The sequence below is a fragment of the Opisthorchis viverrini genome, assembly GCF_000715545.1.
Source record: "Opisthorchis viverrini unplaced genomic scaffold opera_v5_85, whole genome shotgun sequence".
Classification (NCBI taxonomy): Eukaryota; Metazoa; Platyhelminthes; class Trematoda; order Opisthorchiida; family Opisthorchiidae; genus Opisthorchis; species Opisthorchis viverrini.
Window position 1 is genome coordinate 1,204,160 of NW_008751740.1, and position 15,285 is coordinate 1,219,444.

Genomic DNA, 15,285 nt, shown 5'->3' on the forward strand with positions numbered 1-15,285 from the left:
TTGTTACCAGTAAATTTATGTCTTGCAAGGCCATACAGTTGTCTTCTAAGTCAAGTAGAACAGTCTAGCCAAGCGCGCATGACTCTAATGGTGCTGGGTCTTGCCTCACACTCAACACGCAGAGTCAGGTACAGCTAAACGACATAAGTCCAACTGGTATGCACATTGGTCAGGAAGTCGAACTCTGTGTAATTTACGTTCGAGTAGAACAAAAGGGAGACTCGGAGACTGCGTCTGCCCGATGAGACCCAAGAAGGGTGGAACCGGTCGTGGACTGCAGAGAAGTTTTCAGCTAGCCACTGAATGTTTATCTGAGAAAATTGCCTCGGTCGTCGCATGTGGGCTTTAGGTAACATCTCTTCAAATCATCTGGAATTAGGAAGAAATTCCCTTGCGCTGAAATCTTCTCGAAAGCGAATATGATTTCCAACAATCGCAGTTTGTCCAACGTTTCAATGACGCATTGTTAGAGCGTCCGTGATACTTTATACCGACAGCCTAATGACTACTTCATGCTAAAAATCGAATTTTGTAGCTCTGTAAAATGGTTTGCATTTTAGTGTACATTTCAGATTCCCATATTGGGTACAACAGTGATTCTCGGCTTCCGACGCAGACCGGCTTCACTTAATGAGGAATGATTACATTGAAATTCGCAAGTCTTCTTATGAGGTCGACTGAGAGAGTTCGAAGGAGCCAATCCTTCGGGTAGTGTTGGATGTCCAAAATGCCCAGTTAAGTGCTTCCTCGTAAGTGGCGTAACATGACATGCTCAAATATCTCTACAAATCCGCTGCCGCTAGCGAAATACAGTGTTCAATCTTGTGTGTAAACTACGTAAGTAGGAATTTTCACTATGCGGTTTTTGGGATGGAATCCGGTGAACAAATGAAACTAAGCAGTTTGAGCGCCGAAGTAGACGAACAAGGACGAATCAAAAGACGGTTAGGGGAACCACGAACCAGGTTCCGATGACTATCGTTCCCGAGTATATAAGAGTGAGCCCCTAATGAAAACGGCACGCCTGATGACTGCCAGCAGTGCTAGTTGTATAGTGTCGGCCTAGACGGGCAAGCAGCTGGCACAAGAGTTTTAGGGCTTTGTCTTCTGAAACAACTGCAAACAAAATATCATCTCTATGTGGACAGAAAAATTAGGCCGTCACAGACGCTGTGTATAGATCATCGAAATGCTTGAGTGGCATTGTTCAGACAAAAATCGAGCGAAGAAATTGCAAGGATCACAATTTGTCTTGAGAATATTCGTCTCGGTGACTGGGATTTGTTTGAAAACATTGAACTACATCAGTCTTGATGAAGGCGCTCCTACCCCGGTAATGTCATAGATGCATGGCCTCGGGTAGACATCCGGTGGTTTGTTCTCATTCAGTCCCTGTTGGTCACAGCATAGCACCAGTCACCCGGGTTCCCTTTCCATGACATATGCAGTAGTGGTTCCCAAAGGTTGTCTAAAGGTCAAACGAGCCTGAGGCAAGGCATGCAGTCCAGCGCCCGGGTTAAATATACTGAAATGACAGAGATGTGAGTATATGATTTTCGACCCCGTTCGCTACTCTTTACAGTTCGTTCGTTGGTCGATCGATGCTGGGATGACCGACTCGTAGTAAATGTCGATATCAGCAGAACTCATCGAGCTGATAGGCTCATTGTTCGTAAGACTAACACATATTCCAAAGTGAGTGGTGCTATCATTAAGCTGTAATTCACGGATACTGACGACTGGGTTGAATTACCAGAGGTAGAATGCGTACTTCAGCGGTGATAAAGACCGAGAGGAAGTCACCGCGAAATCCAAAGTTAACTTTCGAGAATCGTTGGTGAGCATGTGCATTTGTATGAAATAAGCGGTTTTTAGGGCGTGGGGTTGACGAGATGACTACCTGTGATATCTAGAGCTAAGCTGTCCTCAGCTTTTGTGTCAACCAATTATATCTGTACTGTTTCTTTCCAGTAGCATAAACAGAGCACTATCTGGATCTTTTGCAGCAGGCATCGCGAGCTATTGCCCACAGGTGAAAACTGCACGGCGGTTGGCTTATGCTTTTGACGTAATCAGACCTCTCAAGGTACGACTAGAACAGACTTGGTCGGAATGATGACAGACTGCTTTAGCCGGGGTTTCTTAGGTAAGAATCAGGTTTCAATTGAAGTTTCAGGTACGACTATTCCTTTCATATTGTTGTGATATCCGAATCAAGGTAGAGATACCGGTTTCTAAGTGATTAATGATTAATTCAGAACGAATGCCACGTTTTGAGTTGCGTAACATGGCAAAAAAGTTATATGCACTGAAGCGCACGAGGTTCAGAATTTTTTGTCAACCTTGTTCGGGACCACTGTGTATACCTAGATGCATCTTGTTATTTGCAGCCAATTATTAAATTACCCGCTGATCCACTTTTTACGACTAAACAGGAAGATCGATGGTATGCTTCTTTAATAAACTGACTGCTTGGCCAATTTAACGTAATTACCCGGTTATTTTTTGTTGAGGGCAGCGTAGGATTACTGAAATTAGGCGTTCTGTTTACTTGATTCTCCGAATGTCGTTCTGATTCGTGGGTCTTCACAACCGAATTTCCTGCCTCATAGTATCTTGGCCAATTTAACGTAATTACCCGGTTATTTTTTGTTGAGGGGAGCGTAGGATTACTGAAATTAGGCGTTCTGTTTACTTGATTCTCCGGATGTCAGTCAAAAGAACATACCACCCGGGTTGGTCGTGCTGATTTGTGAGTCTTCACAAGCGAATTTCCTGCCTCATAGTATCGTGAATACGGTGTGTGTATCGTGTATACGGTTGATTATCTTTCGTTCCACTTTATTCTAGTGGTGGCTGACTTCAGTCCTGCCTTCAGAAATGTCGTTTTTTGTGGAACACGCTTTCTGTGCCGACGTGATCTCTCATATTTCAAAATAATACTGATTCTAGCGGCGTTTCAAAACATCCAAGCAAACAATTTTACCATTTCCAAAGAAAGTAGTTTTTTCACTCGAGTTACGTGTGACCGTTAAAGTTTATACCCAAGTGAGGATAATTTAACAACCTTGTAAGTAGTTTTCATTTGGTAGTTCCACTGTTCTCATTCGGCTGGTAGTAGTTCAAGCCAATTATCTATAATCTTAGCAACGACGTCGCCGACGTTTGACGAAATCTTCGCCCCAAAGAAGGTCTCTCCAGGAACTGAATGAAGTTAATTGAGTGTTAAAAGATAATTACACATTTTCATAAAGGAAACTACTCACAAGGTTTCCGAAAACTCTTCGACGGCCCACGACCGGTTTCGCCCTTCTTGGGGTTCNGAAGGGCGAAACCGGTCGTGAGCTGTCAAAGAGTTTTCAGCAAACTTGTGAGTAGTTTCCTTTATGAAAATATAGTGCGATATCTCGAATATCTTGTCAAGATTCAATTGAGTCTCTCATTAAAAAAATTGACTTGCAAATGTGTGTATTTCTCGATAATTACATATTAGTGCAAGTGATTTTTAGTCTAAGTTCTCCGTGGGTATCGGTTGACATATGGAGAAACGTGCGGCCATGTGGCTAATACCATACACACGGAAATACCATCAGGATTGACTTTTGTGGGCCAGATCGATGAGGTCTAATCTGCTTTACGTTGTTAAAGGTTCAGTGGTTCGGAGGACAAGTGCCGTATCAACCAGGACACCGTGGCTAGACCGCATTGCATCGGAAGACCTAAACTAGCCTACAAGCAGAATGCCAGTTGGTGCGCTTTCAGGATTTCTTTGGTAAGACGAAACACACACGGCACAGTCACTTGATTGTGCGCCATTAGCCTGGTTGGGTTGGAGGTTTGGACGAGTGATACTACTCTGACCGTGAGCTGTCTCCTTCGACCTTGATCGACCGATGAGAACAGGCTATGCAGAATTCTACGGGTGGTCACGCTGCAAGTAAAAACGCCCTCATTCGGTTGATAACAGCCCACTGGAGTTGATCGCCATTGAATCACATTTTCAGACGACTGAAACCCCCCACTGGAGTGAAAAGTAAAACCATCTTCCCGTGGTTGAAGTGGAAACTATATGCAACAAATGTTTCTTACACTACATGACTATCAGTACTTAAATCCAATTCGGACGAACCCAATTACTCAAATGAACTTTACTGGAAGTGTTTGTATTTCAAAGATATTGTCCAATGATTTTAACCCGTTTGATTTCAATGCTAAACCTGTCTGGGTCGGCTGTATGGAATGCCACTGGATTTCGATTATCATGGGAGAATCTCTAATGGACTGGATTTCTGAAGTATGTTTCGGTTTACTCACGAGTAAAATTTTCTCACCGTATGCGGACCAGTAACCGTGTGTAACGTGTGAATTTCCACTTTCCGACTCACGTTCTTCCGATTTTACATTCAAATTGTCGTCACAGACTTGCTAAACTTGTCTGGTTTCTTCGCTGGAACTTTCGTCATCAAGATCCCAACAACTCACATGAAGGTTGAGTGCAGTCAGTTTCATTATGTGTACAAGGTTGCACACCTAATTTGTGTATTAGCAACAGTCTGTGAGCATGTTCTGATTTCACTTAGGTTTCCGAACTTATTGCATTTTGTTTAAAACATTCTGCTGCAAAGTTTTAAAATCCCCCTTTTGTTTACTGTAAATAAGTGGAGAAATTCACAAACGAGAGATTCAGCTGGGTTCCAGGTGAGTCTTTCGCAAAACCAAATCTGTTTGCAAATGAGTGTAGTTCGCTAACTTCGTGCAATTTGGTTTCAAGTAGAACATAAGCTTGACGGATCCTCCGGGACTGCGCCTACCTGATGAGCCCCAAGAAGGACGAAACCGGTCTTTGACTGTCAATGTATTCTCAGCAACCTTATGAGTAGTATATGACTTAAAGAGAAAACAAACGATGCGAAGACGATAGTGTATATCACATGAAGGAGAAAATAATGATCAATCGATCTGTACTCACTCAAGATTGACAGCCATCTGATTTCTGTCAATGAAAAGGGTTTACGCATTCATTTTCGGACGAATGTCCTCATATGGACTTGTGGAACTACCAAATGTGATTTCCTAATGGATACCGGAGGAAAGCAGGTTTGTGACCTAGTCCCAACACTAGTTAGCCTCTATTTAACAGTCACATGTGCTCAGGGCTTTCACCAGTATGACGGTGGTTATTTGTTCCCCTGAAAGTGCTTTCTGGGCAACATTAAGGAATACTGCATCATATTTCTGCCCTCTGGCTGTTGGCGGCGTTCGGTTTTGTCCGCTAGGGTTCAACATGAAACCCTAACTTTTCTGTGTAATAATCATCAGATGGCGTGCTGCTCTGAATTCTGCTAAGTTGGCAGCCCATTGCGCAGAGAATCGAGTCTCAATGAAATAAATTCACCCAATGAATAGGCCCACAATAGCATTTATTCATTTTCAGAAACGTGCCTGGAGCAGTCATCGCATGCCCATCGACTCCAAGTTTTCAGTTTATCGGGATGTTGTGTGGTCTTCAGCGAAGTGCACCAGCAGGGCGAGGACAGGAGGAAGTTTCGAGTTCTTGATCGTTTTCCTTTCCACAATTTGTGCCACATCCTTCGGGTCAAACGGATCACATGGATCCGGAACACGGGATTCCCTTCATGAACAGATGTTTCTGGAATTGAACGCAGTCTGCTAAGAAACCAGTACTTTCGGTTAGATCATTTGAAACGAGTGGCTATGGCCTGCATCCCAGGATAACCGGTTTACGGTCAGCTAGTATGCGGAGTTTGGGTTCAGAGACGAACAAAACTCTATTCTTAAGACGGCCACCACATACGTTTGAAAAATTATATATATATATATATATATATATATATCAACCTCTTTAACACGTTTAGACACCCATAAAATAAATGGAATATTACAGACGAACATGAGACAAAACCTGCGTAATATTTAAACCAGCTGCTGACCAGGTCGGGGGAATTTGATTGCGGATGAATGATAGAAATTTTTGTCACAGATTCTCATAGTACATCTGATAATTGGCAAGCAACGGGCATTTCATTTCGCCCGTTTTTCAAAGTGTGCATGTTGTTAGGTCTGACAAAGATCAGACATTTGACGATTTCCGTGCCCTAACTGATCGTTGGATGAATCGGAGGATTGTCCTGAGCACGGTAAAATAGTTCCACCGAATTTTGAGGGCAAATGAGACGGAACAGTGAAATGTTTCGTATCAAATCCCTGAAACGATACTGTTGCAAACAGTTCAATGCAAGAGATAATTGTAGCCATCTTTGTAGAAGCACCTCGTTCAAGTGATGCCCAGTGTAGGCTGCTCGGATTGCGTAACACTCAAATCGCAACAACAGAAAATCTCTTTACAGAAAATTCGTAATGCACTATTTATAAGGTTGCTGAAAATTCTTCGACATCACAGACGAGGGGTTCAGCTGGGTTTCAGGTGAGTCTCTGGCAAAACCGAATCGGTTTACGAATGAGCTATTTACTGAGAGTTATTAAAACACTCCATTTCCTGCTCTTCTCATAAGGACGAAACTTCTAGAAAAAAACAGGTTCGGCTTTTTCCTCGAAATTGCAACTCTCAATGGGCCATGATAGGGAAAGTCCTTTCACCACAACGGACAATTTGTAGTGGATTGTAGACTCAAAGGAAAACCAAATTTGTTCTCTATGTAGTCTGGACCTCCTAAATTAGGTTTTTGAACAGTTGTACCCACAACAAAAACCCAGATGTTCCTGACAAAAAATAAAATGTAAAATTTCAAGGAACACTCAAATATCTCAGCGGACTTGAAAACGGAGTGCGGTTTGCATATGGTATAGTTACTCCGAATAAGTAGATTTATTCCAAAAAACGCAGAGTTGCCTCTTACATCTGAAGATTATTCAACATCTCCATGTCTGTGCTAAAACAAAACTTCTCGTTGGTTGTGAGAATCAGAGGGGTTCAGTTGATCTTAACGAAGGCTCAACTGGAACCGACACGAATCTCTTACCTTTTACATCCTTCGATTAGATGAGCCATTCAGTAATCGTTGGGACGACCTTCAAGATATCGAAGTATACATTCTTGATATTCCGCGCTACTTGGAAGATCATTGGAAACTCTTCGAAAGCCCACAGCAGGTTTTCTTCCCTCAGGGCTCATCAGACTAACGTAGTCTCGGGTATTTATCGTCCCCGTGTTTAAAATAAACACAAGATTTGTAATTTACTACTCATAAGGTTGCCGAAAATTCGTCGACAGCCTACGACCGGTTCTGCCCTTCTTGGGGCTCACCATATAGGCGCGACCCCCGAGTTCTCGGCAACCCCATGTTCTTCGTTTGGCAGTGAGTATACTTCGCTTATTTCGTACATAAGGTTGACGGAAAGTCGGGGGCTGTGCCTATCAGGTGAGCCCCAAGAAGGGCGAAACCGGTCGTGGGCTGTCGACGAATTTTCAGTAACCTTATGAGCAGTGTATTACGAATACACATGTATCGCGACTGAAACATGGGACGGCCTGGTGCGGCACATTCAGTTGCCTGGAAACATCACAACCGGGAGATTCAGATGGGTTCCAGGTGAGTCTCTCAAAAACCAGATTAGTTTGCAAATGCGTATATTTCGCCAAACAAAAGATCTCAAAAAATTAACGAAGAACATTCGTGCACGTTTATATGCGAGTTGCCTTGGTATCAACGAGAGGCTCAACTGAATATCCCATTTGTGCTACAGTTCAGTTGAGCCTTCCGTTACCATCAACTACAGAGACAGGCTTGGAAACCAGTGAGGTAACTGGTCACAGCTTTGGTCATATCGTTTACAAAATCGCATTGATTTATTTTTTTCCTTTATTGTATTTCACCTTTGCCTCCATTCCATTGTGAAATATAACTTCCCTCGTGAAAGACACTTCTTCAGCTGCATAATTTTGAGTAGATGTCCACAGAAATACAGGAAACACGGCTTTAAGTGGCCTAAATTTATGAAAGGCTGTGAAGTTAACTGATCAAATGTATTAGACGTAACGTGCTTCAGTTGTCATGCTGTTCGAGGAAGAAATTGATATTCCAACGACGTGACCATCACTGTTTCTGATAGCGTTCTTTGGAACTTGCACTTGGTGGAGCATCTTGACGTAAGTGGGTAACCGATAACTGTGGTTGTGCCTCATTTGGGACTTACACAGGGAAACGAGCAAACGTGTTGGCTCAAAGAGCAATAGCCTACATTTTTAGAAGATAAAATAGAAATATTTATGCGAACAAATCGCGAGCCACAAAATAGATTCACTGCCGGAGCTAATAGATAATAGCTATAGATTCATTAGATGGAGCTGTGAAGTTCAGGCAGAAGGGCGTGACGGTGAGTGGTCGTAGCTCTGTGGGAAGAGCACCCATCCGGTAAACCGATGGTTCTACCCCGTTCTGACGCGAGTAGTTTCTTTTCTTTTCTGGACTTTCAACATAGCTGAGTAAATTAGAGAGTCCTCGTGAATGCACATGGTAGAGTGAAGGCGAACTCAGTAAGAAAACTATCTTTTGATGTCATTCAGTGACTGTTGATGAAGGACGTCATATATCCTGGAAAGTGCTTGCTTTTGTAGTTTGCACTGACTGGTCTCGAAATCATTTCAGGTTCTCCCCACAACTCGAAAAAATGTTGTGTAACTTCCTCTGACACAAAGCAAAGTGTCCTGAGACTAAGCGGAAGCTATTCTTTATAATATTTGCTGAAATCTCAACATGGTATGTCTAGCGGAAGCAACAAATACGGACAGTGCATAGCCCAAAGTGCACAGATTTCGGTGCTGTCGGTGACCGGATATGGAGCAAGAGCAGCTTTCACTCTAAACTAACGACTATCAGAAGTGCAAAAAATGGTTTACTCTAGTGGTTACCATCAACAGGATGGGCGAAATTTGTTGGCATTCAGTAATAGCGATTTCCATTATATCTTGATTCCATCAGGAGCTTGCACAATACCTTCCAGAGGACCACCATCTGGAGATGTTGTTCGCAGCCGTGTTCAAAAGCAGCCAATTTCAAGGAACTCAAAGTAGTTTCTTCTTCTGAGCTGGGCGTTATTTGAAGAGTGGTTTGATTCGGTTTTGCCACTGAAGACTCGCAAATTACATCACAAGGTATCATTTGTCGAAGCGTGAAATGAACAACAGACGTGTCTGCTTGTCATTACCTGGGGACAGAACATGGTTGGCTGAGCGACATAATTATGTCTATCAAGATGGGACTTTTCCACTTGTCTGGCAGAAATTTTGTCTAAGAAGTGAAGTTAATCGGATTGTTCCGCGCTACTTTGAGATGCATCGTTGAAAACTCGTATGTTTATGTATGCTAATAGTTATGCCACATTAACAAGCGGGAAAAAGTCTTTGACAGAAAATCTTCAAATGAGAAGGCGTGCAAGTTTTGAGCAGCCTGTGAGGCGATCAGGCGTTAACATCTTTACAATACTGCCACTAGAGAAAAGCTATTGAAAGAAGCCTTGAAATCAAAGTACACTTCAAGTGAGCACTTTCCGAAATGTTTAAAACAATGTGTGGTGATGAGATAAATCACACCTGCCCAGTTATTCAGATTCTCCTGGGTATGTCTTGCTACTTGCAGGTGAGACAGATAGGTCGAAGATTGATTGAGTGATATAGCTTCGGGTAAACCTGTCCTGTCCAGATGACTCTCCTTCCACATTCTCATAAAGATTCGTTACTGATTGCAAACTGCAGGCCAAAAAAAACAAGATTGGTAGTTAATTGCGAAACCCGTATAACTCAAGGCCATGTAGTTCTCAAAGCTAGTAAGATGGCTGAGTGAAAACGGAGTAGATGAAGCAGAGCATAGGCCCGTGAATATTTGGATAGATTCCTGATGAGACAGCAGAGACCTTGGGAATGAAGCATCTGAATGGATAGAGTGAAAAATCTCAGTGGGTACACTTGAATAGAATTATGGACAGGCAATAAAGAGACTGTCTGAAAAATGACATCTAGGGATGGAAAAAGAGATAAACTACGTCGAGGACATGAGTTCTAGACCTTGTTTAAACAGAAAAACGTTATACTTGGAAAAAGACAAGAGATGGGAAGCACACACGTGAAAATGCAAATATTGCGAAAGTAACGCGACCTCCACCTAAGTGGTTTCTTCATTTTTACTTTTTCTTCAACTTGGTCAGACCGGATTGAAATCGAGGAAGACATTAGTTCTAGCTATTTGGAGTAGCTCAAGGTACATCCGCACGACTGGATTAACGTCCTGAAGAGACTTCCACACAACCGGAGTAGGAATAGAGTGGTTCAGATGGGAACGCCTCAGAGTGATCAGCGTTTAGAGGGAAAGAAATTACGCGAATGAAACAAGGTCATCAGCGGTTTTTAGGATGTTTGTTCTGATAAACTGGGGTAAAAAGAAATAGAGCAAACCTTGATGTAAAACGGCGTTATTGGAAGAGGCGAAAATCACTGTTGTCTCACGTTCATATGCTGGGACCGTGTGAAAAAATAATCAGTTAGCCAATCAAGTGAGGAAGGAGAGCACTCATCAGATGACAGCTTATGTAGTAGGTGAGGGAGGTTGAAAAGAGGTCCATTTATGGAACTGCCGTGTGTAAGATCGAGGCAATGAAGTAAAAACGAAGAATTTGACGTCAGCCGTGCTGAGGTTTGCCTTGTGGAAAAAGTGGAAGGGCGTCGAAGAAGAAAACGGCGAAGGGAAAGGAAACAGAATACCTTCTTTACCATGATACTTAATAAGGTTGGAAAATAAACAGCGGTGCTGGTTGCTTTCCGGTTAGGAATCCAAAGCAGACAATTTCTCAAAGCTAAATTATGGAGAAACTGAAGAACATAAGTGTGAATAACTTCTAGCACTGGCCTACTTAACTCGTCAGTGCATTGCTTGAACAGATAAGGAAGTATGCTATCACGGCCGGAAACAAGTATTTCAAGTAATCTTGAGCTATCGAGTACTTACCGTCACCAGAAAAGAGAACAAGGCCTAGAAGGCTTGAGGGTCCGGTGGAATCACTTTGAAATCATGCTTTTAAGCAATGCGAATCCGGGAAGTGAGCATTTGGACTAGGATTTTATGTGGACAAATTGCTTTAAATCCACACATAGGGTTGCGCAAGAAGACAGACTAACATTCTCCACTCCCCGTAACACCCATGCAGTACATTCTTACTTTCCTCAGTTGAGTCACTGATTCTACTACGAAATAATACTTGTTTCGTTGGAAGCAGCTCTGCGTATTAACCAGGACTTGTGTCGCAACAAAGCAGATTGAACAAACAAATGTCTAATGTGAAGAGTACGGATTCAACTAAAGGTAAAAAGCTCTCAGAAATACAACACCATCTAGAGTGATACGGCAAACAAAACTGTGCGCAGAGGATACGGAAAAATAACAGTTTGGCTTTGAATACATGGTTGGTGGCGGTCAAACAAACGTTTGGCCAAAGATACAAACGTATGAACTACATAGCTACGAAAACAAAGCAAATAGAATATCAGGTCGGATTCTATTCCATCACAGTTATAGACATCAATACAGAAAAGTAGTTTGTGAAGAACATCTGATATCTGTAAGCTGATTGGCTATTTATATGCCATCTGACATGGGGTATGCATTCAACATTTACAAGCTATGCTGCGTCATGCTCTGTATTTACTGCGTACTGTTGGTTCACAACTTGGTACACTTGCTGGTTCTTGGTTCTGTTTGATATTAATCCGTTTGTGCTCTGTGTTGAGTTGTTTGTTTGATCGTAACCTCCCATTTTTAGTTGTTCACTGTGTTAATCTTGGATGTTCCATTTCCACTTTGCGTTTTCCATGAGCAGCACGTTCGCTTACAAAATTCAATATTTCTCATGTGGCATGACATACAATTATGACATACACCAATTTTAGCGACTTTCTAATATTTGCCGGCTACGTATTGTGTTCTCAACATCTTCTTTTGTGTTCCTTCAAACAGAACTACACGTGTATTGGGTTGCACATAAAAAAAATAAAAACTCCTTTCTTTGAACTAAATCGGGCATGGAAATACTACCCCATACACAACACGTCATTGTATCTTTTACGTTGCGAAATATTTTTAACAGAAGTCCACAACAGCCATAATGAATCCACGGAGATTGCTTTGTGCTATCAGACTGACGAAGTCACAGTTACAATTATTTTCGTCTGTATGTTCAACAGAATTGGTTGCAGGAACGTGGGGCTAAAGGGAAACACACACTGAAAAATGACTGCATAATGTGTCTGATGCATAATCACATTTCCAAAGAAGTCAGGCGGAAAACGCTGTGGAAGATTGAGTTTTTATCTGTCGGTTATGCAAAAAGATTTGCTTTGCTGAGTATGCTTCAACTCGACGGTTACGCTACTCCATCACCTAGTTGCTTTAGTCGAGTTTTGCACAGATAAGATAAGAACGTAGGCGGGTATCTGTCCATATTTTGTCAGCTGAACCTAAACCGATTGAGGCGTCTTATTCCATTGTGTCGTTTAGCTGCAACAGTGACTATCAGGCTGATAGTTTCGTAAGGAATGCCAGTAGTCTTATCCACCTAGGTAGAATAGTGGCTGTCAACTCGGAAATAAAGAGATAAGATGCTTTCTTTTGAGTAACTTTGGCTATAAATAAATCCCTGACGTCAAAGAATTACTGACAGAGTACTAGAAGATAAACGGCTATATGGGGACTGAAGAATGTATTCTATAGCCTTCCATTCACTTGTGTTCTCTAAGGTGTCCCATTCCGCTACCGCAGTTCAAGTTCGTCTGAGTAGAGGATGCGAATGTGCCTAAAAAGTTAGTTCTGTGCTTCTGGTGGAAACAAAATCTCCTAATTTCCGCCGTATAAAAAACCCGAAATAATCAAAAGTGAGACATCCCTCGGACACAGAAAGCCTCAGAACCTCTGCAGTTTGTCGGTGGAAAGCATACCCACTTCATTACAGTTCCAACTTTCTGTAACTGGGTGAAAAGAAATAGGTATGTTCAACATGTTTCGCGTCAGATTCAGGCCCAATTTGGTCCAGCCACACTAGAAAGCACAAAAAACACGAATTTCAAACGGAAATCTTCAGTACAGAGGAACAAAAAACGGTCTGACTTGCAGGATTGAAAATCCAAACCTATCGGTGGCAAGCACAGGTATGTGGTTTTGAGCCAATGGCTTTCATTGTTGGTTCGGGAACCGTTTTTGAAAAAAACTAACCGACCGAGAAATACACTCATTTGCAAATCAATTTGGTTTTTAAGAGAGACTCAACTGAATCCCTCGTTTATGATATTCTACAACTGAATGTGCTGCACACAGGCCGCCTCATGATTCAGTTAGGACGATATTCGAGATATCGCATTATATTTTCATAAAGGAAACTACTGACAAGGTTGCCGAAAACTCTTCGACAGCCCACGACCGGTTTCTCCCTTCTCGGGGGTCATCAGGTAGGCGCAGTCCCCGAGTTTCCGTCAACCTTATGATCTACTTGAACCCAAATTGGACTGTTTTCCTTGTGAGTAGTTTTCTTTATGAAAACTCAACTGACCGTTCACTTTTTCAGTGGAAGCTTCATATTTTTCGCATTTCGGCATTTTGGATTACTTCAAGTTGTTGGTCGTTCAGAAAGGGCTCAATTTCGTTGGATCCTAAGATGACAGCACTACCTTGTGTTTAGCTTATGCCATCCAATATTGCTCAGTCTTGCACCTACTGTAATCCTCAATCAGAACGATACCATGTGAACTAAATACATACGTTAATAGGGCGTAATCAGCGCAGCAGTTCGATACGTGTGTTTCCAACCAAAGACCACAAGGTTTCCCTTATTCACTCCGCAATTTTGCCGTAGAGATCATGCATTTTGAGAAAGCAGGTAAAAATATAAATAATAATAAAGTGCAGAAAAGGATTTCTAACATCTTAAACATCAAAATGAGTAAGCAGAAGAACAGCGACCTTGAATGGGACTCTTTAAAAGTCGTGGTTTCGACTCCCGTCCAAGGACTCTTTATTTCCGATTGCATGTTCTCTATGAGATTGAATACTCAGGATAAAAGGAGATTTTTTCAAACAGGCGACAGCTCTGGATGTACTGATTTAAATATCTTCGTTAACCGATCGTGTTGCATTATTTCTATATGTATTCACTAAGTATCACTTTATTCAGAAGCATCTCCGCTCTATAGAATATCCAAGCTGAACGTGGTAAGAAAACTAATTGCTACCTATGTAATGTACTACTCATAAGGTTGCTAAAAATCCATTGACAACACACGACCGCTTTTGCCCTTTTTGGGGCTCATCAAGGAGGCGCAGTCCCCGGGGTTCCGTCAACCTTATGATCTACTTGAATCCAAATTGCACGAAATTAGCGAATACACAACCATTTGCAAACTAATTTGGTTTTTTCGAGAGACTCACCTGGAACCCGGGTGAATCTCTCGTTTGTGATGTTCTCAGACTGTCGACGTATCTTCAGCAACCTTATGAGTAGTACATTACAAGATATACGTGTATCGCGACATCTCGAATATCGTAGCGACTGAAACATGAGGCGGGCTGGTGCAGCACATTCAGTTGTCCGGAAACATCACAAACGAGAGATTCATCTAGGTTCTAGGTGAGTCTCTCAAAAAAACCAAATTATTTTGCAAATGAGTGTGAATTCACTAATTACTACCTAATTTGTGTCCTATTTCCAAAGCGTTTCCGCATATTCTGTCCGTCTGATGACTGTGCAAATAACACAAGGCGAATAACAGGGATACAGACAGAGGTTGGTTGGCAATCCGTACGGGGACACATTAACTGTGGGACGAAAATGTATAATTTTGGTCTTAGTTAGTATTAGATCACCTTACACGACCGCAGGACTGATGTAAGAGAGTAAATTCCGTTTCCAGCTAGGAGATGGTCCCGATTTGTGTCCAACTGAATTACATTTGCATTTCTTTTCCTTTCAGCCATTGGCTTAAATCCCAAACGATTTTTACCATTTCAAACGATGCTTCGTTATTTTCATAAAGGGAACTACTCACAAGGTTGCTGAAAAAAAACTTCGGCAGCCCACGACCGGTTTCTCCCTTCTTGGGGCTCATCAGGTAGGCGCAGTCCCCGAGTTTCCGTCAACATTATGATCTACTTGAACCCAAATTGCACTGTTTTCGAGAAATACACTCATCTGCAAATCAGTTTGATTTTCATGGTGGGCTGTCGAAGAGTTTTCGGCAACCTCGTGAGTAGTTTCCTTTATGAAAATGTG

General features: G+C 42.1%; 1 protein-coding gene across 1 annotated transcript; it reads left to right on the top strand.

Moving 5' to 3' along the window:
* Nucleotides 1-7,500: 7,500 nt before the first annotated feature.
* T265_04843 (hypothetical protein) lies at nucleotides 7,501-14,569 on the top strand (the record flags this gene model as incomplete). Its single annotated transcript, XM_009169689.1, has 3 exons — nucleotides 7,501-7,571; nucleotides 13,338-13,536; nucleotides 14,396-14,569. The coding sequence occupies 3 exons, from the start codon at nucleotides 7,501-7,503 to the stop codon at nucleotides 14,567-14,569; spliced, it is 444 nt and encodes a 147-aa protein (XP_009167953.1).
* Nucleotides 14,570-15,285: the final 716 nt, after the last annotated feature.